The sequence below is a fragment of the Meira miltonrushii genome, assembly GCF_003144205.1.
Source record: "Meira miltonrushii strain MCA 3882 unplaced genomic scaffold FA14scaffold_6, whole genome shotgun sequence".
Taxonomy (NCBI): domain Eukaryota; kingdom Fungi; phylum Basidiomycota; class Exobasidiomycetes; order Exobasidiales; family Brachybasidiaceae; genus Meira; species Meira miltonrushii.
Genome location: NW_020289948.1, coordinates 204,131 through 224,636, shown reverse-complemented (window position 1 = coordinate 224,636; position 20,506 = coordinate 204,131). Strand labels below are relative to the sequence as shown.

At 44.4% G+C, this 20,506-nt stretch overlaps 11 protein-coding genes across 11 annotated transcripts; 6 read left to right on the top strand and 5 right to left on the bottom strand.

Annotated features, from left to right (window-relative positions):
* Positions 1-655: 655 nt before the first annotated feature.
* On the top strand, positions 656-2,629 carry FA14DRAFT_150975 (zf-UBP-domain-containing protein; the record flags this gene model as incomplete). The annotated part of the gene is made up of 2 exons (XM_025497457.1): positions 656-1,706; positions 1,770-2,629. The coding sequence occupies 2 exons, from the start codon at positions 656-658 to the stop codon at positions 2,525-2,527; spliced, it is 1,809 nt and encodes a 602-aa protein (XP_025351924.1). The 3' UTR covers positions 2,528-2,629.
* A 15-nt stretch (positions 2,630-2,644) lies between these two features.
* On the bottom strand, positions 2,645-4,570 carry FA14DRAFT_169193 (methylenetetrahydrofolate reduct; the record flags this gene model as incomplete). Its single annotated transcript, XM_025500191.1, has 1 exon — positions 2,645-4,570. The coding sequence occupies one exon, from the start codon at positions 4,568-4,570 to the stop codon at positions 2,645-2,647; it is 1,926 nt and encodes a 641-aa protein (XP_025351923.1).
* Positions 4,571-5,000: 430 nt separating this feature from the next.
* Positions 5,001-5,441, bottom strand: FA14DRAFT_192704 (uncharacterized protein; the record flags this gene model as incomplete). The annotated part of the gene is made up of 1 exon (XM_025501954.1): positions 5,001-5,441. The coding sequence occupies one exon, from the start codon at positions 5,439-5,441 to the stop codon at positions 5,001-5,003; it is 441 nt and encodes a 146-aa protein (XP_025351922.1).
* Positions 5,442-5,941: 500 nt separating this feature from the next.
* On the top strand, positions 5,942-6,334 carry FA14DRAFT_158432 (uncharacterized protein; the record flags this gene model as incomplete). The annotated part of the gene is made up of 1 exon (XM_025497958.1): positions 5,942-6,334. The coding sequence occupies one exon, from the start codon at positions 5,942-5,944 to the stop codon at positions 6,332-6,334; it is 393 nt and encodes a 130-aa protein (XP_025351921.1).
* Positions 6,335-7,958: 1,624 nt separating this feature from the next.
* On the top strand, positions 7,959-9,886 carry FA14DRAFT_91499 (uncharacterized protein). The gene is made up of 2 exons (XM_025503062.1): positions 7,959-8,990; positions 9,138-9,886. The coding sequence occupies exons 1-2, from the start codon at positions 8,063-8,065 to the stop codon at positions 9,758-9,760; spliced, it is 1,551 nt and encodes a 516-aa protein (XP_025351920.1). The 5' UTR covers positions 7,959-8,062; the 3' UTR covers positions 9,761-9,886.
* Positions 9,837-10,278, top strand: FA14DRAFT_91494 (uncharacterized protein). The gene has a single exon (XM_025503061.1). It carries the CDS (start codon positions 10,012-10,014, stop codon positions 10,231-10,233), a length of 222 nt encoding a protein of 73 aa, XP_025351919.1. The 5' UTR covers positions 9,837-10,011; the 3' UTR covers positions 10,234-10,278.
* Positions 10,109-12,203, bottom strand: FA14DRAFT_91512 (uncharacterized protein). Its single transcript, XM_025503063.1, has one exon. It carries the CDS (start codon positions 11,922-11,924, stop codon positions 10,323-10,325), a length of 1,602 nt encoding a protein of 533 aa, XP_025351918.1. The 5' UTR covers positions 11,925-12,203; the 3' UTR covers positions 10,109-10,322.
* A 1,949-nt stretch (positions 12,204-14,152) lies between these two features.
* Positions 14,153-16,795, top strand: FA14DRAFT_150967 (uncharacterized protein; the record flags this gene model as incomplete). Its single annotated transcript, XM_025497456.1, has 3 exons — positions 14,153-14,800; positions 14,843-14,930; positions 15,261-16,795. 3 exons carry the CDS (start codon positions 14,153-14,155, stop codon positions 16,526-16,528), a joined length of 2,004 nt encoding a protein of 667 aa, XP_025351917.1. The 3' UTR covers positions 16,529-16,795.
* Positions 16,689-17,722, bottom strand: FA14DRAFT_91436 (uncharacterized protein). The gene is made up of 2 exons (XM_025503060.1): positions 17,449-17,722; positions 16,689-17,379 (listed from the first exon to the last, which is right to left on the bottom strand). The coding sequence occupies exons 1-2, from the start codon at positions 17,650-17,652 to the stop codon at positions 16,849-16,851; spliced, it is 735 nt and encodes a 244-aa protein (XP_025351916.1). The 5' UTR covers positions 17,653-17,722; the 3' UTR covers positions 16,689-16,848.
* Positions 17,723-17,834: 112 nt separating this feature from the next.
* Positions 17,835-19,295, top strand: FA14DRAFT_162580 (DnaJ-domain-containing protein). Its single transcript, XM_025499677.1, has one exon. The coding sequence runs from the start codon at positions 17,862-17,864 to the stop codon at positions 19,227-19,229; it is 1,368 nt and encodes a 455-aa protein (XP_025351915.1). The 5' UTR covers positions 17,835-17,861; the 3' UTR covers positions 19,230-19,295.
* A 2-nt stretch (positions 19,296-19,297) lies between these two features.
* On the bottom strand, positions 19,298-20,495 carry FA14DRAFT_192698 (putative deoxyhypusine synthase; the record flags this gene model as incomplete). Its single annotated transcript, XM_025501953.1, has 2 exons — positions 19,298-19,396; positions 19,464-20,495. The coding sequence occupies 2 exons, from the start codon at positions 20,493-20,495 to the stop codon at positions 19,298-19,300; spliced, it is 1,131 nt and encodes a 376-aa protein (XP_025351914.1).
* Between the last annotated feature and the right edge of the window lie 11 nt (positions 20,496-20,506).

The following is a 20,506-nucleotide window of genomic DNA, read 5'->3' as shown; positions in this document are numbered from 1 at the left end:
AAGAAGCTTAATTTGAGTGTCTGTCCCTGTTGTTTGATATTCAATTCAATTTCACGCGGTTCGCCCGTCTCTCTAAATTCGGAAAGCGGACAATATGCACACGCATAGTGAATATCGCGTTTTGAACTCCACGTTCCCCAATTGTAATTGTCCGCTTTCATCTTCGATCATCATTGCGTTTCCTCATTCACCCCAAAATAACAATTCGGGGCAAGTATACCTGCTGGTAAACGCTTGGCATCTGCTGGTTAAAAGGCAAGTTGTGTACAATCACAACATCCCACTCCCATAAATGCCTCGCGAAGACGTTGCTGGATTTCACGTTCACGTTTGCATTTATTCAACTCAATCACCACCATTCGAAGATATTTTCAGTAAATACGATAAAGTATATTCTTCAGATCCAAATCAATCAACAGTATTTGATAAAGCGGCACCGCGTTCTTTGTACGAAATTGCAAGGAAAGTTGATCGTCCCTTAGACGCTCGATTGGGACCGCTATCTATTCAGTGGTTAGACCGATCTATTCCAGCAGATAGAGGACGTGGCAATAACCGCTCAAGTATGAGCCCAAACAATCTACGGAAAGATGTGCGAACGAAAGATTCACCAAATCGGTTTGCTCAGGCTACGCCACAACCTTCGAGTATATCCATGCCGGGATCGCCGGTAGCCTCAAAGTCGCTCTCTCCCTCAGCAATCTCCACTCCTGTTTCGAGATTCGTCAAAGAAAGTTCTTTCAGGATAGAAGATGATGACGAAAGCGAAAGAAAAGATGGCAGAAAGTCAGGCTCATTGGATGTATCTTTCGGAATCGTCCATTTATTCAGAGATGACGACTCTCTAAAGGCAACAAACGCAAAGACATCCACAACACTCGAAGACGATACAGGCAGCATATTGGCCGTTTTGGGAGTACCATCGTACATTGGACCTGCAGATTTTCTGCAGCTGATCGAGCCAGCAGCGAATGCGATCAGTCAAGTACGAATGATCAGGGAAGAAACAGCAGGAAGATGTATGGTTTTACTCAAGTTCAGAGATGCTGCCAATGCGGAGGAGTTTCATAAGATGTATGCTGATCAGCCTTTTGATCCTACAGAAGATCCAGATGAGCTGTGTCGAGTGGTCTACGTAACAAAAGTCACTGTTTCCACCACATCCACATTACCCTATGCATACCCCTTGCTGGCAAATAGCGATCCTTGGCCGATCATTGCACCTGAACGGGGCAATACGTCAACATCAGCCGCCAATTCAATCCAACGGATTCCGTCACTTTCAGAATTACCAACGTGTCCGGTTTGCTTGGAGCGTATGGATTCAAGTGTGACTGGATTGATGACAGTCACATGTCAACATACCTTCCATTGTTCTTGTTTGAGCAGATGGTCCGATTCACGTTGTCCGGTCTGTCGTTATACACAATCAAGATTGACAAAGAAAGGTCACATCTTACCTTTTTTCGTGCCAGAACATGGTTGTTGTGCAGTATGCGGGACGGGGAGTGATTTATGGGTTTGCTTGATTTGTGCTACTGTGGGATGTGGAAGATATAAAGCGGGTCATGCCCATCGACATTTCAAAGAGACTGGGCATCTGTACAGCCTGGAACTTGAATCACAACGTGTTTGGGATTATGCCGGTGATGGATACGTACATAGACTCATCCAAAGCAAAGCAGAATTTGGTGTGCTGGATGAAGGTGGACCAACGCCAAAAGCTTTCAGAGGTGCCAAAGGTGAAAAAGGCGGAAGTGCGATGCAAGCCAGTGGTAGTATGGATCGTGCCGGAGAATCAGGTTCAACTGCGCCCGGAGGACAAAGTATGGCTGATGTAGAAGACAAGATGGAAGCTTTGGGGCTGGAATATTCGCATCTTCTCAGTACGCAGCTGGAAAGTCAACGTGCCTTCTATGAAGATCAAGTACGAGCGCATCAACAAAAAGTTGAAAGTTCTGAGGAGATAAATACAAGAACAGCGTTGGCTTTGGACCAATCTCAGAAAGAGAGGGAGGAACTACGAAATCGTTTGGAGGCAGTAACAAGCCGGCATGATCATCTTCAAACCAATCTTGAAGTTAGCTTGAAACGGATCAAGAAACTCGATGAAGATCTTCGTGGTGAACGTTTGATGGCACAGGGTCTGGTCTCACGCATCGAAAAGATGACAAGTGAGGATAAAGGATGGCAAAAAGAAATCGAAAGCTTACGATCCGAGAATGCAGAACTTAAGGAACAAGTACGGGATTTGATGTTCTTTGTTGAAGCAAGAGCAAAGGTAGAACACGAAGGAGGGGAAGAACTAAGGGAGGGAGACGTACAGATGGGTGGAAGACAAAATGCTTCGGCAGGCTCTGCCAATGCAAAAAAGAAAAAGAAGAAAGTTGCCAAGAAGCCGCCAATGCAGAACAGGGAAGGACAGCCGTCAAGTGCTCCTACAACCGAACAAGCAGAAGAGATTGCCGAGGTAAACGAGGAGAACAGCCCTCAAGAGAATGAGGAGGCAGATGGAAACGAAGCCTAATTTTTGTATATTTTGCGATTCCCGGGTAAAGATATATATTGTACAATGCGGGCGACTCTATTGGATGTATATTATACAATGACTGTTATGAATCAATGGGAGAATTTAAAGTAACTTTTAACGAACTTCCAGGAAAGACCACAGTGCGCCTTCATCCTTATAATCATGATGAATGACTGTGACCAACCATCTTTGTTGACCGATTTCTTGCAAAAGTGATTTTGTTGGAGAATGAGCAGGAAATAGGGTTTCCCATTCTGACCAAATTCCAAAAGCTTCTTCACGCCAAGCATCAAAACTTTCACGTTCAATTATTGTCGTTTGAACGATCTCTTTGCCAACAAAACAACCCCAAGTCACCGCACAACTTTCGCCTTGTTCTGCATCTACGTTTGTACGAAATTGTCCTGCACGATTTCCGGCAAAGAAACTTAACCATGTTCCCCCTTTTTTGGTATTGTATTCTTCTATTCGCTTTTCCAAATCCAACATATCCTTTTCAGTACTGAAGAATTCCACGAATGCTTTCTGGAAAATGTATCCATGTGCGGGACCGAATCCGAACACGGGATCAGAAGAGTCGATACCATCTGCACTGGGTTGTGATCCAACCGTCCACCATCCCTTCCCTGTAAAAGACTCTTCCAATTTGGCTCCTTTATCAGCATTAAGTCGTAAGAGTTCATTACTAATCGAATTTGTCTCCGGCAAAATTGGACAATCACACCAAGGAATCACCTCCAATTTGCCATTCAGGTACAGGGTGAAAATGTCGCTAATCTCTGCATTCGTTGTCGGTCTACCCCATTGTCGAAGTGCTTCTTGTGGTGGAATCTTGAGTGAAACACCATATCCATCAATCTGTCCGAAAGCTGGACTTCTAGCATCACCATATCGTCCGTTAGGGAACTCATCCCAAGTAGCGGCAGCCTCCTCCATTGTGGTGACTGGATTTGTCGGCGGTTTCAAGGTTTGCGAGTGGGTATTCGAAGTAAGGCTGGCCTTCTCAATCTTTGTTGCATCAGACGTAGCTTTTGCTGGATTTTGCTTACTTTTCGGATCTGACAGCCATTGTAATGCTTGCAAGATCGTCTTTGTGCTTTTCTCCAAGTTCAATGTGCAAATGTGAAATGCACGGATATCGGTCGATTGACAAATCTTTTCGATTAACGCCTTTGTAAGGTTCACGCCAACATCACGAACTGCAGCATCGTCAAACCGAACAGGTTCTATTGCATCCCATACAGCTTGCGGCACTTTTGCCTTGCACAAGCTTGTCACTCTGCGGAACGTCTGGTAGCTTTGAATGGGCATCACTCCGGGGATGATGGGTATCGTGATTCCATTCGCTCGGCAATCTGCATACCATGCCAAGAAATTGTCGACATCGTAGAAAAGTTGTGTGACGATGAAGTCGGCCCCAACTTCTTGTTTGGCCAAAAGGTGCTGTATCTCAGAATTTGGTGTTTCGTTGGCTTCGGCATCAGGGTGCATTTCAGGATAAGCCGCTACACCGATACAGAATGCGTTACCGTGTCTACTTCGGATGTATCGTACCAGATCTGTAGCATGTTGAAATCGATCATCGGCTGCCACCCATAGCTCTTGACCACGAGGCGGATCACCACGCAAAGCTAGAATGTTACGAATGCCTGATTTCAGGGCTCGGTCTAGAGTTTCGTCCAAGCTTGCCTTTTCCACATTTGTGCAAGTCAAGTGTAAGCAAACGTTTCGTGAAAGCAGTTCATGCCTTCCGTCTTCGATCGGAGTGGAGGGAGTGCTATCCAAAATAGAACTTTCCAAGATTGCCTTTGGACCCAAAGCTCCCGCTTGAACCCTTCCCGCCAGATCAAGACTTGTACTTTGTGTTGATCCTCCAGCACCCCATGTGATTTGAATCCAAGCAGGATCCAAATCTGTAACCATACGTGCGATACGGGTATAAAGGTTTGACAATCCTTGTTGTGTTTTTGGCGGAAAGAATTCCAAACTGAAAACTGGTTTATCTGATTTGATAGCATTTGCAATGATTTCGCTAATCATCTTTGGTTCGGCATTGTTGTTGTTGTTGTTGCTGCTGCGTAAAGTATCATCTTCCACCGCTGGCGTTAAGCCAATGGTAGGCGTAGACATTTTTTTAGATCAAAGAGCGGAGATGTCGTTATTAGTATTGTCGTACCATATAGCCTTGGAGATGAACAGGAAACGCAGCGAGGAATGTACAAGAAGTGATGGTGTTGAAGTGAATGACAAAGTCGTGTGAATGGATCTTCTTTTTGTTTTTTTCTTCTTAAGTGCTTGTGCGTGCGTTTACCACTTATGCCCGTGTACTGCCCGCTAATAGTGCTATGGCGCGATTCGGCTACTTTTGCACGAATGAATGCATTCAAGTTAATCATAGCATACGATGATGTTATTCGATCTATTAGAAAGTGTTTAAGAACACCAAATATGACATAACAGTAACACAGCATTATGGTGAAGTACCATGTCTTAAAAATGAATCTGGGGCCGCAGCAGGACTGCTTGCTTTTTCACCTTTTGCCTTTGCTCTTACAATGCGATTCGCTTTGATCATTGCTTGATGATTTTCAATTTTATTTTTATGAACTCGAACATTATGCTCTGTGATCACACGTTCGGATGCAGGTTGACAATGAAAACGACTTGGAAATTGCTCGTATTGAATTCCAATCTTGTTTGCCAGCACTTTGCCATGAAGCATTCCTTGTACACATCTATATTTCATTTCTGTCATATTACCCACTCCTTTTGTCGCTTTTGACGGTGATGAGTCCGTTGCGCCATGATGGGATTGATTATCTTCCATTGGCAAGGGAAATCCAGAAGCAATGGTGAGAAATGTCATTACGGCAAAAAGGGTAAGGATTGTACTGGAAATAGCAAATCTCATCGTTAAAAGTTAAGTTGAAACGATAAGCAATATAATCAGAATGTACAAATGATTCTACATGGAATCGGACTTTATATAGGTACACACATGATATTGAATCTATGCAAGCCGTTGCCAATGGTACAGCAACACGGGATCGTAGAAACCTTTTTTAAAGTTTGCGTACCATCATAGCAGAATGTGTAATAGAAGTAAAATCGTTGGCAGACTGGAAAAATCATGATACTCAAACAGTGCTGTGGGGAAGATGTTGTTCGAGAAATGAGTGCTATACACAGCATTTGCATATTCTCCTACAAGGTTGAGGGAGTAACAATAATTCGATTCGGGGACAACCTAATTTGCAACGCCAATGTGGCTACCACAAGATTGAGCCCCAGACTAAACAATTTATATTACCGGAGCTGTCCGTCTCTCGACAGGCTGGTTGCTTTTGTGAGCTACCAACACAGCTAAAACAGTCAATAGGAAGTCTCATTTGCTATCTTTTCGCAACAACTATGTTCAAGCTAGCAAGAATAAGCTTTTTCTGCTTGATTGCTACCTCACTTGTCCTAGCTTTGCCGCTGGATAAACCGGGCTCACAAAACAGGAGAGTGAAATTGCCAACAAGCCAACATGTTGCAGAAGGAAGTGCAAAAAGCAAGTCTGCCAGATTATCAAGTATTGCCTATGCATGTGTTCAAGGTGTAAACTTATGCAAACAAGCCAGTCGTCGAATGAGTAAAATAGTCCACGACATCGGTACGACTGTAGGACCGGATAAAGATTTGAATCGATTGCGGGCAGAATATGATAAACTTAAATTGAACATTCATAAAATCGATTACAATGCAAATAAGCTTGCCAGAGAAGAAGTTCAAAGGGCTAAATCTATCAAGAGAATATTATGATTTGATGTTCTGTGAAGATCGATGAGAATTATCGATCGTGTAATTCATCTACCTGTAAAAGAAAAGTGCGAATGCAAGAAAGGGACCCTACGCTAACTTCCACCCACAGAAAATGAATTAGCCTGGAACAATAATCATTGACGATCAGGAACGGGGCCTTGTTCGGATATGAAGAAAGTTTAATTTTAATCAATTTCAATCCATTCTGGAGCTCGGATATCATGCGATCTTATTCCCACATTAAAGTTCAAATATCAGAATTGATTCTTTCATTTCAGGAACGGGATAACAATCTCTAAACACTCGTGTGTGGGTAACAGGCGCATGCATTGAATTCATAAAGGCAAAAAGAGGACCGATTTGCTTATGAATCTTGCCGTCATTTTTACACATGGATGTAGGAACGGCCAGCAAGTCGTGATCGAATGATAAGATCGTCATAAAGTATAAACGGTGTTCTATATTCAAGTCCCGAATGCATAAGGTTTAGAGGGGGATTAAAAGAATACTGATGAAATGCTATAGCAATTCGATCATAATTAATCCCCTTGCTCGAATTATTCTCATGATTACAGGCACAATGACGGAAGTAAGATTAGAATCGTCTTATTTGTTTGTTAAACGCATGTCTCAGAATATCGATATGAAATGAGCTTATCCGTTACTATCTCAGTGTGACTTGATCCAACACTAGCGTGGAATGTTTAAAAGCAAGGAGTGGCAAACTTATTTCGATCAAGGTAACTCTCCTCTACAAGTCGGGAACATAATCACCTTTCTCCCGAGTAGACATCACAAAGTCATAGTAAAACACGCGTTTTTCTCTTCCTTCCTGTGCAGGCAACAGGGCAGTCGAATTCCTTTCGCGTTCGAGGGGTAAGAATGTCAATTTCGGTAGAAGATTTTTACGCGCTAAAGAAAAAACAAAACGATTGACAGCATAAACAGTGATATTTTGCGCCACTTCTTTGTTCACTTGCCAAAAATGGACTTTTTTACAAGTGATAGATTGCCTGACCAACCTTTCTTTTTTGAAATCAAAATCAAGGCACATTATGGCGTAAATGAAAGCCCAAAAATTAACCTTTTTGGCAAGTGAATTTGATTGCATGCTTTTTTATGCATCTTCTCTCCTTTCTGCTTGTGCATTTCATCTTAAAGAAAAAAAAGAAAGCATCTCTTTCCTTGTAAGACTGTCTTTATGAGAGGAATATCGGCGGAAATTTATCCGACTGAATATGAAGTGCAAGCGGTTTGGGCATTGTTAAATGAAATTGATCAATTTTTCTAAAAGCACGGCGCGGAGACCGATAATAAAACGGTAACGCTTGAGCCTACTGGAGCGAGATCTGTAATGAAGGCAGACACAGGCAGGCAGGCAAAAAGGCAGCAGCAGCAGCAGCATAAGATAGTTTTACCTTTTGAAACAAGCCTCGCGCTCGCGTTTCCTTTACTATCCCATTGTGTGTGTGTGCATTCATCATTTCATCCTCCCAATCCTTGCCATCATTTTCATTCATACCTCCATCATTTACCTTTAAGCCTTTTCGGCATTTTTCTCGGCTTATCCTTTTTGGGCGTTCGTCTTTGGCGTTGGGTTGACAACAATTCGTAGCGCGGGATCCGAATAGAGAAAGGAACTCGTGAAGTCGGACCAATTAACACCCCTCTTATCCCCATCACCTTCACCCACCCTTTCTTCGCCCTTTTTTTTTTATTTGCTGGAAGATGCTTTTCACTTCGGCAATCGTTGCAATTGCAACACTTATACCATCCATTTCAGCGCAATCTAGACCGGCAGGATGCATCTCACTACAAGGAAGCAAGCAATGTCCTGCTTTCCAAGATCAATATATCAATCCGCAAAACTTGTCTGGCGCATGGCCATGGATGGCACAGGTAAGCGATGTTACTTCTTTCGATGATCAATTTTCACAATATTGGACAGATCCTACTCGATTCACACGAACAAAGATTAATATCGGACTACAATGCAATCGAACCGGTTCTGCCAACGTCACACTACAATACGAAAGGACAGTTTATTGTGCTGAATTTACTCAGATCAGCTACTCCGCACAATGCAATGCTGGCACGCAAGCAAAGATGGTTTGTCAAAACACTTGCAGACAATACGCTGCATCGGAACAGGCAATCGTTGCAAATCCTGCAATTTGTGCTCCGACAAGCATCTTAACTGCCCAACACAACGCAACTCGATCACAAACACTAACAAAAGACTTTACACAATGCACCGATTGGAATTCTTTGGCCACTAATAACAGCAACACTTGCGTTGAAGGATCCGCCAATGAAGGTAATTGCGGTTACGGTCCCTATACCAGCGCCCAATTATGTCAAGCATGCGACCCTTCCGGCAACAATACAATCTCTTCTTGCTGTACTGCTTCCAATACAAATTTGAGCGATTGCGCTTCGTTTGGATACCCCGGAGCCGCTAGAGTGGCCGCCGCCGCTTCTGCATCGTCCTCATCTTCTTCCGCTGCCGCGGCAAGTGATACGAACGGATCTTCTGCTGCATCACGATACAATAAGAGCGGACCAGATTTGAGCGGTGGACAATTGGCTGGTGTGATTGTTGGATGTATCGTTGGTGCTTTGCTTTTGGGCGCTTTGATCGCATTCTTACTGTTTGGCAGAAGGAAAAGAGATCAAGATCCTGAAGCACGTAGAGGCGGCGGTGGCATTTATAGTGCCGCAGGAGCCGCTTCTTCGGGCCGTGCTTCTAGCGGTGATAAGCCTTGGCATAGCGAAGATCATATGTCTAGGCGATCGTTGGCAGGCAGCCCAGAGATGGAAAAATCTGCTGGAGGTCCAAGTAATGCAATGAACATGAACGCTTTGGGTGCTGCTGGACTAGGAGCAGGCGCTGCAGGAATTGGAGCAGCAGGCTTTGCTGCTCACCACCATGAGCAAGAACAACAACAACAACAACAACAAAGACCAGCTTCCCCGACCACCAGACCAACAAGTCAAGCTCTAACGTCCAGTTCGGGAGGTGATAAAGGCGCAACTGTACCAATGGTGCGCGATCAATATACCGGTCAAGATATTCACGTAGGTGAAGAGGTTGTTGCTATTTACCCGTACAACGCTTCCCTAAACGATGAATTGACCCTCGAACCCGAACAGAGAGTAACAATCGTTCGTCTGTATGACGATGGTTGGGCTCTCGGACGAACGGCTGATGGAAGTGAAGGTGCTTTACCGTTGGTCTGTGTTAGCTCAACAAAGGGAGACCTACCCGGACGTAGAGGAGGAAACGGAAGTGGAACAGGAACGGGAACATCTGATGATGAAGGCATGACAAGTGGTGCCGAATACACTTCAAGTGTTGACGGAGCAGTCACGGCAGAAGAAGGTGGTTTCACATCTGACGCACGTAGTCAACGTAGCAGAAGATGATCGAAGGTGATCCTTAGTGCTGCTCATTGTTTTGTTTTTCCATGTCGTATTCTTTTTTCGCAAATCCTTCTCGTTCTCAAGAAAAACTTTTCCTCTCTTTTCAAGCGGTACATTGGTTATCGCAAACATACCATCTTTGCATATTTATTGTTCTCGTTCAACTCAACTTGCTTTCAAGCCGTCGTCTTTGCAAATTGCTCTTCTATTCTTGATTCGCAACGCAGACAGACACATCCGACACACACACACAAATGGACATACCAAATTCACCGCGATACTTTACATTCTTTTTTATTTTCACAGTGACAGTGACAAGTCACAGACAATCTTTTCTACCTCCCTCCCTCTCACACAGACACACACACTTACATACCTCACCGCAATGCTTGTTTGCACTCCTCATACCTAACAGCAAGCATGCATCGCGCGCCGCTCATAACAGTACAACCACTCCTTTCTTCTACTTATTTTGACGCTGGCTGCTTTTAATATCAATCAAATGATCCAAATTTAGTGAGAAAAGTGTGTAATTGATTAGGGATACATGTGTGAGAACAAAACTTTAAGATCGACCTCGATTGGCTGCTGCAAATGCGGCTGAGCTACCTCGCCAATCTGAACTGGAAGGTGAACTGTTTTGTTTGCCAAAATTGGAAGGATGCCTGGACATTGCTGATGGTGGGGGCGGAGGAGCCAAGTTTCCCTTTGAGGCTACAGGTGAACTTCTGCCTGTCTGATCACCTGGGGTACCGTTTGAGGGTACAGGTGAAGCAGCACGAGAAGTGATTGCAGGTGTGACATTTCCCGTTGCCAAAGCAGATTTCATACCCGTCAAAGCAGGCGTACTCGTTCCATGTGCATGTGTGGCCGATGAAGAAGCATTATTGACATTTGTTGACGAAGCGTTCGCTTTCATTTCAGCACTAGTTGGAAACTTGTTTGATTCTTCACTTATCCAACTAACCGCACTCCAAACTCTTCCACCTAAGCTCAAAATTTCCCGTCCACTTCTTTGCCATTTCCGTGTAAATTTCGAAGTTGTTTGTTTATCAATCGTATTAGGAACCACAAATCCGATCGGAATCTTTGGCGGTGGTAAAACCGGTGGTCCTCCACGTATGATTGCTCTTATTGCTTTTCCTTCTTCTTGCATTGTTGGTACACTTTGTTTGGTAGGTACAGAAACGGGATTAGGTGTTGATGCATGTGTGTTTGCATTTGAGCCACTTTCTCGTCTTGCATCCATCGAACCTGCCAATCCGGCCGCTCTTGCCTTTCGTGCTGCAACAGCGGCACTAGATGCAGGATATACTCTGCTTGGCTTCACATCTGCCATACTCGTATTTCCAACAGATCCCGAAATATCCTCCCAATGTCGACTTCCTTCGCCTACAGAAGAATCACCATTGGGTGATTCAGATCGCATTGGCGTATTGGCTTTAGAGAGAGCGTCTCTTGCAAGAGCGGATTTTGGCTTTTGTGCAAACGAAGAAGGCGTTGTGGGAATAACTTGAGCAGGAGGTGAATCTCCCGGTGCACGATAGACCGGCTTCATGTCCATCTTTAAACCTTTTCTCCAGCCTCTACCGGGTCCTGCAGCTCCACGCAGTTTCATCCCCTTTCTCCTCTTGGCAGCAGGTAAAGCTTCAATCTCTGCCATGCTCATCTCATCGATCGTCTTTCCCTGTTCATTCGTCAAAGAAGCACGTTTTCGATATGTTCCCGATCCAGAAGGTGTTGGTGAAACTTCTTGTGATCCTCTTCTACTGGTTGAAACTGATGCTTCACGATCAGAACCTGTAGCAGTAGGTGTTCCACCTGCCGAACTTGTTGTACCTTTTGATTTTTTTAAACTGTTTGCTGCTTTCATCGCTGCTGCTCCTGAAAGTTTACGTACTTTTCCTTGTGCATTTTGATTCATTTGTTGTTGATCTGGCGGTGGTGGAGAATCTTCCAATTCGTCCTCTTCTTCTTCGTCTGCGATATCTTCGCTTAACAGGCTACTGCCATCACCTTCGATTGCAGAACTTCCACGTTCAAATACAGAATTCGATCGAGATGGACTTATCAGGTTTCGATTTGGGGATTCTTGTGATTGTTTGGTTGATGGTTCTTGTCCTGGTTTACCGCCCAATTTGAGCTTGATTCGGAATGAGCTGGCCATCTTGCGTGCGATTGTGCTTCCGTGCTTTTATTTTTATTATAATCAGAACATATAGTAATATAATTTTATGCTTCCCTTTATCTCTTTTCTGCAGCAGCGGCTTCCAGTGTGCAACGTGATAGGCAAATCAGATGGGCGTATATACCAATATGCGAATCCAATCGGAAAGTGATGGGTTATTGTTCCGAGAAAGTGCTGATTGCTTACAGCATATAATGTATAGACGCAATTCAAATCTGATTGCGGTGCCGTCACTTGGCGTTTGTGTGGTGTGAAAGGCTTGAGGATGGCAAGATGAAAGAAATAAAAGCCAGACCTGTCCTACTCCGAAACGGCGTCCCCTTTTGGTGCAATGAACTCCTCGAGTAAAAATATCATGCAAGTGTTTAAATCTTAGACAGCGTATGTATTCCAGAATTCCCCCACTCAGCCAAGGAGGCCTGCATTCAATCATCACGCTTAGATTAATTCCTGCTTCACACGACAGCATGACTAATCAGATTCCAGAATAATGCTAGCCAGGTATTCCGAGAGCTGTCGGCTACCAGAAAGAGTACATGCGAAGAAGCCACTCTTCCTTTTCGGTAGTAGGCTACTGTCAGTTGCCTTTAAGCTCTACACGCTTTGCTGGAATACAAAAACGACATCGTACTCTAATCATCCTTTCATACAAACATAGATCCCCAGCCATATTTGTATGCAATTATACGCGTCGAAGCTTTGCCGCGCTTCTTTGTATTGTACTTTGCTTTTGCCTACTTACCGGGTGTGTGTGTGTGTGTCTGTGTGCGCTGCGTTTGCGTGCGCTTTGTTTGCATTTATGTATTTGCTCTGCCCTGCGCGAAAACAATGAAATTTAATTTTAATTTGTGCCTGTGCCCATTGCACGCACATTATCAGCCTTTTTCTTGCCCCCCCGCTCGCGTTATTATTATCGCCGCTGCTGCTGCTACTGCTGATCCGGACGGGAGGTTGTCATTTTGAAATAAAAAGACAATTAGCCGAATTCATCCTTTCATCGTCACCATTACAGACGATAACCATCAACGTCGACTGGTAAAAGTATCAAGCAAGTTCAACGAGAGATCTTCACCGTCATACTAGATACTGCGGATATCAATCTTGGATCAAGAAGCGAGGTTAGGTAAGCGAGAACCGCTCCACATCCACCGTCTCATCGAATCGTCAAAAGAAAGTATTGCCCAAATCGTCTTCATTCTAGGCAGACTTGATCAGAGGCAGCTCACACCTTGAGCTCACATACAATCGTATACGCAAAATTCAATCTTTATTCGATATTAAATCATCATCCAACTACAGTCACGTCAACGGCCATAAATCTCTCGAATGCGGTGATACCCGGTTGAAATCTATTATTATCGAATCCCCGTATCATACCACCCTTCCAACTTGCTCGCTTTACGTAGCCAATCATAATGTCAGGTGGAAGGCAAAACGTAGGCGGACCCGGCGGATGGATGCATCAGCAACCTTCAGGTGGATCAGTGCATTCTAGCCCTGCAAGCTCTGTGAAATCAAACTCACACGGAGAGTATGGCAATCCGGCCAATGCTGCTGCTTATCATCAACAGCAACAACAACAGCAAGGAATACCAGGAAATGTGCGATACAACCCGAATATGATGCAAAATACTGGCAATCCATCTAACATGTATGCCCAACAACCTCAACAGCAGCAGCCCCAGCATATGCAATTCCAACAGCAGCAGCAGCAACCGCAACAACAGTACGGCACAGCACAAAATCCGAACTTCTATCAACAATACGGCCAACCTTATCCGCCAAATCAGCCGCGACCACAACCACAACAGATGATGCAGCATCATCAAAATCAGAGGCCTCCAGTACTCAATCAAGCCAACGTTGGTCAGTACGGAGTGCAAAATGGCCAGATGCCTCCGGCCGGTATGGGCGGTGCTCCCGCTGATATGACTTATGCCGGTGGATCTTGGATTAGCACTGTACCGAGCTCCTTCACTCCACAGGATGGCAGTGCAATTACCAAGTCACAACACAACATCCGAGATAATGGTGCAATTCCGCATGCCGGTGTGTATGGACAGATAGATCAAGTTCCGGGTATGCCTTTTCAACAAACACAACAGGCCCCGTTCCCTATGCCGAATGTCAATCTTTCCAATCAAGTCGAAGATGGAGAAGAAGATCATGACGAGAATGATGATGGTGAATTGGCAAAAAAGACTAGAATGCAACAAAAAGGAGCGAGCGAATTTGTCAAAAAGCTTTTCCGTATGTTGGATGATACTTCTTATTCGACTATCGTTTCTTGGAGTCCAAATGGTGACAGTTTCATCGTTAGAGATATGAACGATTTCACAAAATACGTCTTGCCGCGTCATTTTAGACATTCGAACTTTGCCAGTTTCGTACGACAGTTGAACAAGTATGATTTCCATAAGGTGAAGAAAGAGGGAGGAGAGGGACAACCGGTAGCATTGGGTGTTGACCAACAGTGGGAATTCCGACATCCTGCTTTCTTGAAAGGAAGAGAAGATCTCTTGGATAATGTAAAGAGGAAAGCGCCACCCGCAAAGAAGGGTAGAAAGGACGAAGATGAATCACCTCGTGATGGAAGTCCTTCTATGCCAGGCGTCGCAGATGCTGCCGAAAAGGGTGCTCAGGATTATGCTCAATTGAAAGATCAAGTAGCAACATTGACTGCATCTCAAGATCAAATGACAAGTCATATCAACAGTCTCACTAAGCAATATCAAGCAGTCATCGGAGAGATGCTCACCTTCCAGAAGAACATGGTTCAACAAGATCAATTGATGCAAAATTTGATTCAATATCTGATGAATCTGGAAGCAGACCGAAAGATTGATGCTTCCACTGTAGCACCTCAAGTTGCGGGTCCAAGTAGACCTCAACTGGAGAACGGTGGCGCATTTGTTTCAACATCAGATGCTGAAAAATTGGTCTCTTCCTTCTCCGATGTAGCCAAAGAGTCCTTCAGTCAAATGAGTCAAATCGCTCATCGTGCAGCTATGGGCAGCTCTGTTGCTCCTTCTAGTGTTGCTTCCACTGCAACAGGTGGAGATGCAAGTACGACCAATACTTCGATGCCCAGAAGATTGAGCGAAGATGAAGCATTATCACCAAAGAGTTCTCTTGCTACACCCGCCAATTTGCCTGTGCAAAGTCCAAGTATTGATAAGGGTAAAGCGCCCGGGCAGCTTGATGATTCGTCTATCTTCTTGCATCCACCTCATTTCGAAGCAGAAGATCCATCGAATGAATTATTCAGTGCTGCCGCCAATGCGATCAACAATCCAAGTTTGGCAGGGTTTGAAGATGCGGGCCTTCGTGTGTTTACGGTGGGCACCCTTCAACCTCGATCTGAAAGTGCGGACGCAAATCCGGAAGCTTTACAATCTGCACTTTCTCGTGATCCGCCAAGCGGCAAAGCAGGTGACAATGACAGACCGTTTGGAATTTCTGTACCAAATTTGGAACAACTTCCATCCAGGATGCCACGTGTTGACGGAAGAACAACATCTGCCAATCCTACACCTAGACCAGGCGAAGATGGAAATGAACCTAGTACACCAAGCGAAGGCGGAAGCAATATGCTACGCATCAGAAGGTCCACCTATGTTCCGGGTTGGGCCGTACCACCAAAAGTCTTGGTCGTTGATGATGATGACGTTTGTCGTAAATTGGGCTCAAAATTCTTGCAAGTTTTCGGTTGTGCGATCGATGTTGCAGTGGATGGTGTTACAGCTGTGAACAAGATGAATTTGGAGAAGTACGATCTCGTCTTGATGGATATCGTCATGCCAAATTTGGACGGCGTTTCAGCAACTTCACTCATTCGTGAATTTGATGCAAGAACGCCAATCATTTCTATGACGTCCAATTCTGGACCGCAAGAATTGTTGAGCTACATGTCTTCGGGCATGAATGATGTTTTGCCAAAGCCTTTCACGAAAGAAGGTCTTTTGAATATGCTGGAAAAGCATTTGATCCACTTGAAAACTGTTCAAAAGATGGATGAAATTCCAAAAGCGCTTGGGTTACCGCCTATAAGTGGTGATGTGATGCAAAATGTCTTGGCTGCAACAGCTGCCAGTGCTCAATCGATGGCATCATCGACTGCAATCATGTCACCGGGAGATGGTGCAAATCCTATGGCAGCAATGATGGGTAATGGACCTGAAGCGCTGCGAGCATCGCAAGATCTAGGAAGCAGCTTCCACAATCCCAATTCTATTCACGGTACCGGAGTCGATGAAGATGGTGAACCCTTGGTCAATCCGTTGGCTGGAATGGGCTTCTCTGATGAGGAATACATTTCCATGCTTCAAAATTTGATTGCTGCTGGAGCGGTCTCTGATACGAATAAAGGTGAAATGGCTGATTCTGTAGCCAATGTCATGGGTGTCTCGCGTGGAGAAGGAAGCTCGGCTGCTAATGTGCCAAGATCCAAGGAAGGTACGCCCATCAATGCTCCTCGTGGATCCATGTTGCCCCCTTCGCAAGGTATCATTCGTAAACGCTCTGTCGACAGCAGTGTTGAAGCAAGTGAAATGAAGAGGTCCAGATTCACAGAAATGCCATGATGCTCTTTGGCTTTTTTCCTTTATCTTTTTTGCTCTTATTCGGAACAGGCATCATCCCTTCCCCATAATATTCCCGTTTTGTCTTTTTATATTGTTTTCTCTTCTTGCAAGTTCGCTGTATTGTTTCCCTTTTTTTTTGTTTCTCTCTCTCTAATCCCTTTGCATTGGTTCGGTTCTTTATACAAAACAATTTCCAACCCTTTTCATCGCTCTGTTCGCATTGCATTCTGTTATAATCACCAAAATAATATGATACATCTGGAACGTAAAACATTGCGTGATTTGAATAGTGTACATGAAGATTTTGTCTTCTTAATACATCATCGGGTCCTCTTTCTTTTCGTCTTTGTCGAGGGTGCCGTGGGTGTCTCTTCTTTGGGTTCAGGAGATTTCCGCTTGGTGGTTGCCGCCTCTGTTGGTTTCTCATCCTCATTCAGCTTATCATTTAGCTTCAGAATACCATACGCCCAAACTGCTTTCTCGAATTGTTCGGCATCTTCCAAGCAGGGTTGCTCTTTGCCATTTCGTATCTGATCATCAATATGCACCGTCATCTTTTGATATTCGATAGGCGTATATTTTGGTTTATCAGTCAAGCCTGTTCCGTATAACAAAGCTTCATCGGACATGTATGGGAACGTTTTCGGCTTGAACAATGCAAGCAATGCAGATGCAGTTGCTGGCCCAACACCTTTGAGTTTACTAACTATGTCTATCGCTGATCGTGCAACTGTGATGTCATTCTCGGGTGACTGTTGAAGGAATTCGAATCCTTCTTTGGAAATTTGACGGACTTCTTCTTCGGTGTTTCTCCGTGCAAGGCCTTTAAGTGTTGGTCGAAATTTACCTCTCTAATGTGGAGAGAATGAGAAAATGTTAGAGATTTGACCATACATTTCCCTCTATCGTATGCTTCTCACAGTAGTCTTCCATCCGACCAGATTGACAAGTTCATCAAGTGTAATGTAAGGACCGGATTTTGACTTTGCTCGTTTATTGACTTCATCTCGCAATTCTATCCTGTACCATTTGTCGAGCTTCGGTAAGCTCTTTGCATTTTTCAGATCGAGAGCTTCATCGTACCTTTTCAAGCAGGCATTCCGTACTTCCACAGAAGGTATCATGTCGAAGTGATGGTGTATGAATACATGCGGAGAACAACACTTCGCGTCAATTTACGCGGGAAGGAGTGCGGGTGCTTTCAAAGGCGAGAAAGAACACGTGCACGGCGAGTTTACAAAAATGAAAATTTCAACGGGGGCTTCTAAGAAGAATGCTGTTGCGCTGACATTTAAACACCTTTCTTCTTGGTCATTTGTCACCTACTCCAAAGATGGCAGCCGTCGTACCGCTCCCATTCACGCTGCCCGCAGCCGATTCTTCGGCAAAGACTGTGGCATCAGGCTCAATCTCTGCACCTTCTCAAACTGTAGTCTTTCCCGCTGGACCTTCTTACGTTGCCCATGCTCGTCGTCAATTACGTCAATTAGACTTTGATGCGGATGATGAAGCCGAACAAACCAGATTATCCGCATTCAAGAAGGCAAGTGGATCAGCAGATGATGATGTTGAATTGCCCGAAGAAGAGGAAAGCAAGGATCTCTTAGCCCGCGATCCAAAAGATTGGAAAACACAAGATCATTATGCCGTTCTTGGTCTTTCAAGTCTACGTTACAAAGCCACACCTGAACAAATCAAGGTCGCACATAGACGTAAAGTGCTCAAACATCACCCTGACAAGAAAGCAGGTGCCACCGGTTTGACAAACGATGATACCTTCTACAAGTGTATCACACGTGCACACGATGTTCTCTCTCACCCCGAAAAGCGTCGTCAATTCGACAGTGTCGACGAAGGAATCGATGACGAAGCCGTACCATCAGGAAAGGAGCCCGAGAGCAAATTCTTCGCTCTTTGGGGTCCTGTCTTCGAACGGGAGTCTCGTTTCAATGATGAAAAGAAAAGCGGTAAAGCACCTGCATTGGGCGATATGAGCTCCTCAAAAGAGCATGTGGATTCATTCTACGACTTCTGGTACAACTTTGACAGCTGGCGTAGCTTTGAGTATCTTGACAAAGAAATCAACGAAGGCAGTGACAGTCGTGACGATAAACGTTATACAGAAAAGAAGAATCGTAACGACCGTGCACGCAGAAAGAAGGAAGACAATGCCAGATTGCGTAACTTGGTTGACAAAGCATTGAGCGTTGATCCTAGAATTAAGAAGTTCAAGGCTGACGAAAAAGCAGCTCGTGAAGCAAAGAAGAACAAGGGTAAACCAGGTCAAGCAGGTGCAGGGAATGCTGCTCAATTGGCTGAAGAAAAGAAAAAGAAGGAAGCAGAAGAGCTTAAACGCAAGGAAGACGAAGCTAAACAAGCTGAAGCTGACAAAGCTGCTCGTGCTGATGCAAAGAAAGTCAAGGAAGCCGCCAAGAAGAACCTTAAGAAGCACAAGAAGGTTCTCCGCGATCTCATCACAGCTAACAACTACTTTGAAGCTGCTGGTACTTCACCATCTGCCAGTATTATTGAAGCCAAATTGAACGGTTTGGATGCCATCACTGCAGCATTAGCCGAAGAGCCCGAGAAAGTACAAGCATTGCGCGAACGATGCGAGAAGGCCGGAAATGCAGATGCTATCAAGAAAGAATTGGCCGCTGTTGCTGAGGAGAAGGGTGTCGCAAAGGACGCATTTGCCTGATATGCTGTTACTAGATGTGGTGCAATAGAATTACAGTATTTTACAAAATGACTAATGTGTGATCTATGTTATTTTGAGTTGTTTGCAATGCCGCGGGATGCCCAGTGTGCTTTTCCGAAGGTTTTGGCAACGATGATTGGGAAGATGATGGTTGCATCGCAATAGACCTATGGATCGAAATGGGAAACGTCAGTTATGCCACCAAAAGAAGCATGCTCTCAGGATTGTACTCACCTTTACACTCTTCCCGCCTCTCTCGGCACTTTTAATCTTTCCCCAACTGACAGCTTCATCGGGTCTAGCGCCGCTGTCACTTCCGTCAAACTCTTGTCCGGTATTGATATAGACGGCATAGTCTGCTCCGTTACGGAATAGCATTGCATTGGCAATTTGATGTTTGCAAACCCCGCCGCCCAAGATGATCATACCCGCCTTCTTTGCCTTGACGCTCATATCGTTCAGTCTACGGATATCGCTTACCAAGTCAACGATGAGTCCAGGTGATTTGTAAGAGTGAAAGTATAGCATATCTCCCAATGAGCCATCCGTTAATGCAGGACAGAATACGGGTATATCATTCTTTGCTGCCCAATACAAAACACTTCGTTCATCATCGATCTCTTCTCCTAGCCGCTTACAAACTTTGCTTGGTGACCATGCCTTTGAAAGGTCATCACCTTGTTCTTCCCGCATCTTCTCTAGCTTTGGCATCACCCAATCTTCAAATTTGCAATAATTGTCATTTGGCACCAACAGATTTCCGATCCGGTTCAAACCTCGTTTACGTAAATCGGATCCGTCCAAATGAAATTGTCCAAGATGTGTGGTTCCCAAACATTTTATTATATCTTCTTCTATTCCACCTGCAGTTGTTACCAAAGCTGAGACATATTTATGCTTGACCAAAAACAAAATCACTTCACGTAAACCGGAAGAAATTAAATTTGAAGTATATCCTAAAAAGATTGTTGCTCCAATTTGTGATCGAACATGCTCTTGTTGTAATTCTTCATCTTCATCTTCTTGCATTGGTTCATCGGATAATCTCCATTTACGCATTTCTTCTATTATTCCACATGCTTGTGAAACTGCACTTGCTTGAAAACCTACATGAGCATATGCGTTCAATAGGCTTTCAATCGTTTGTGGTTCTTCTAGATTTGGACCTTCGACGATCGGGAACGAGGACGTTGGTAAGCTTTCGGATGGTTGCAAAATGGCTGCTTGTGCACTTGTTTGTGCATTGCCATTTGTGTTGTTCGCCATATCGTCTTATG